Genomic DNA, 1,121 nt, shown 5'->3' with positions numbered 1-1,121 from the left:
GACTGTCTCTCTCTCTCTCTCTCTCTCTCTCTCTCTCTCTCTCTCTCAGTCTACATCTTGTTGATAGTAAAGATGTTGCTGCAAAAAAGAAAGAATAGTTATAGTTATTCTATTTTTGTTGTTGTTGATGCTGTTGTTATTGTTTTAGTAAGGTTTTACTTCGCTTGCAACTGCATGGGGTCGTATATTGTTGTTATTGTTGTTGTGTTTCAATATACATGTTACTAATAAATCAATTATCGGAATCATCAGTTACCTCACAATAAACGTATAATAAGATAATGTCCATAATAATTAATCCGTGGTTGATTGGTGCGTGCTCTGGTGTGGTGTGATTTGCTCCTTCTTTCCTATCAAACACCTATCATCCTTAACTCCCCTCCTTCTTTTTTATGTTTGTTACTCTCTTGTAACACCTCTAATCTTTTGCATTTATATGACCTTATTGTGTGGCAAGTGCCGTAACCCCCGCCCCCTGGGGGCGGTGCCACTGATTGAAAAGTCTTTAGGCCATTCCTAAAGGGGGGCCATTTCTCGTTCTAGCACAGTAGATTGTAAATTGGCTGATTCATTAAAGTCACGCTCATAACTGTACCTGATCTACAACAGGGAACTGCTGCTTTTTTCCCCTAATTCTTACTATTGTCATTTTTGTTCTCTACTTCTTTTGTATGTTTGTCACACTCTTGTGACCTACTATTTCCGGGGAGCCTTGATAGTCGAAGCAGAGTTTGTGCTGTTGAAGCTAGAGAGGTGAGCAGAGTAAGTCTGATTCCCTGTAAGGACTTAATCTCTGTTGACATCCACTCCACCCCCTGGGTGCTCATATGACTTTATACAGTTGCGAGCGCCGTAAAACCTCTACTAAAACTAAAACTGAATAATTAATCGTAATGACAAACATTTCTACCCCAGGCATTACCACAGCATGGAGGTGTTTGCCCACTACGACATCATGGACGCCGAGGGAAACCGTTTGGCCGAGGGAAGTAAGGCCAGTTTCTGTCTGGAGGACACTGTGTGTGACCCGGGGGTAGTCCCACAGTACAACTGTCGAGGCTACGCGGAACAAGGTGAGGCAATAGGAGAAACATTTTGTGTGTGTGTGTGTGTGTGTGTGT

The 1,121-nt window shown here is 42.3% G+C and overlaps 1 protein-coding gene across 1 annotated transcript in view; it reads left to right on the top strand.

The window, feature by feature from the left end:
* The first annotated feature begins 906 nt into the window (after positions 1-906).
* The window catches only part of LOC101857108 (lysyl oxidase homolog 2B), a 6,259-nt gene continuing 6,044 nt past the window's right edge, over positions 907-1,121 (top strand). The window contains exon 1 of the mRNA XM_005097398.3: positions 907-1,073. Within this exon, the coding sequence (XP_005097455.3) occupies positions 929-1,073 (145 nt within the window). The 5' untranslated portion in view covers positions 907-928. The remainder of the gene's footprint in view (positions 1,074-1,121) is intronic.

Source organism: Aplysia californica, unplaced genomic scaffold (assembly GCF_000002075.1).
Source record: "Aplysia californica isolate F4 #8 unplaced genomic scaffold, AplCal3.0 scaffold00153, whole genome shotgun sequence".
NCBI classification, from domain to species: Eukaryota; Metazoa; Mollusca; class Gastropoda; order Aplysiida; family Aplysiidae; genus Aplysia; species Aplysia californica.
The sequence above is the reverse complement of the archived record's forward strand: the minus strand, read 5'-3'. Positions and strand labels throughout refer to the sequence as shown.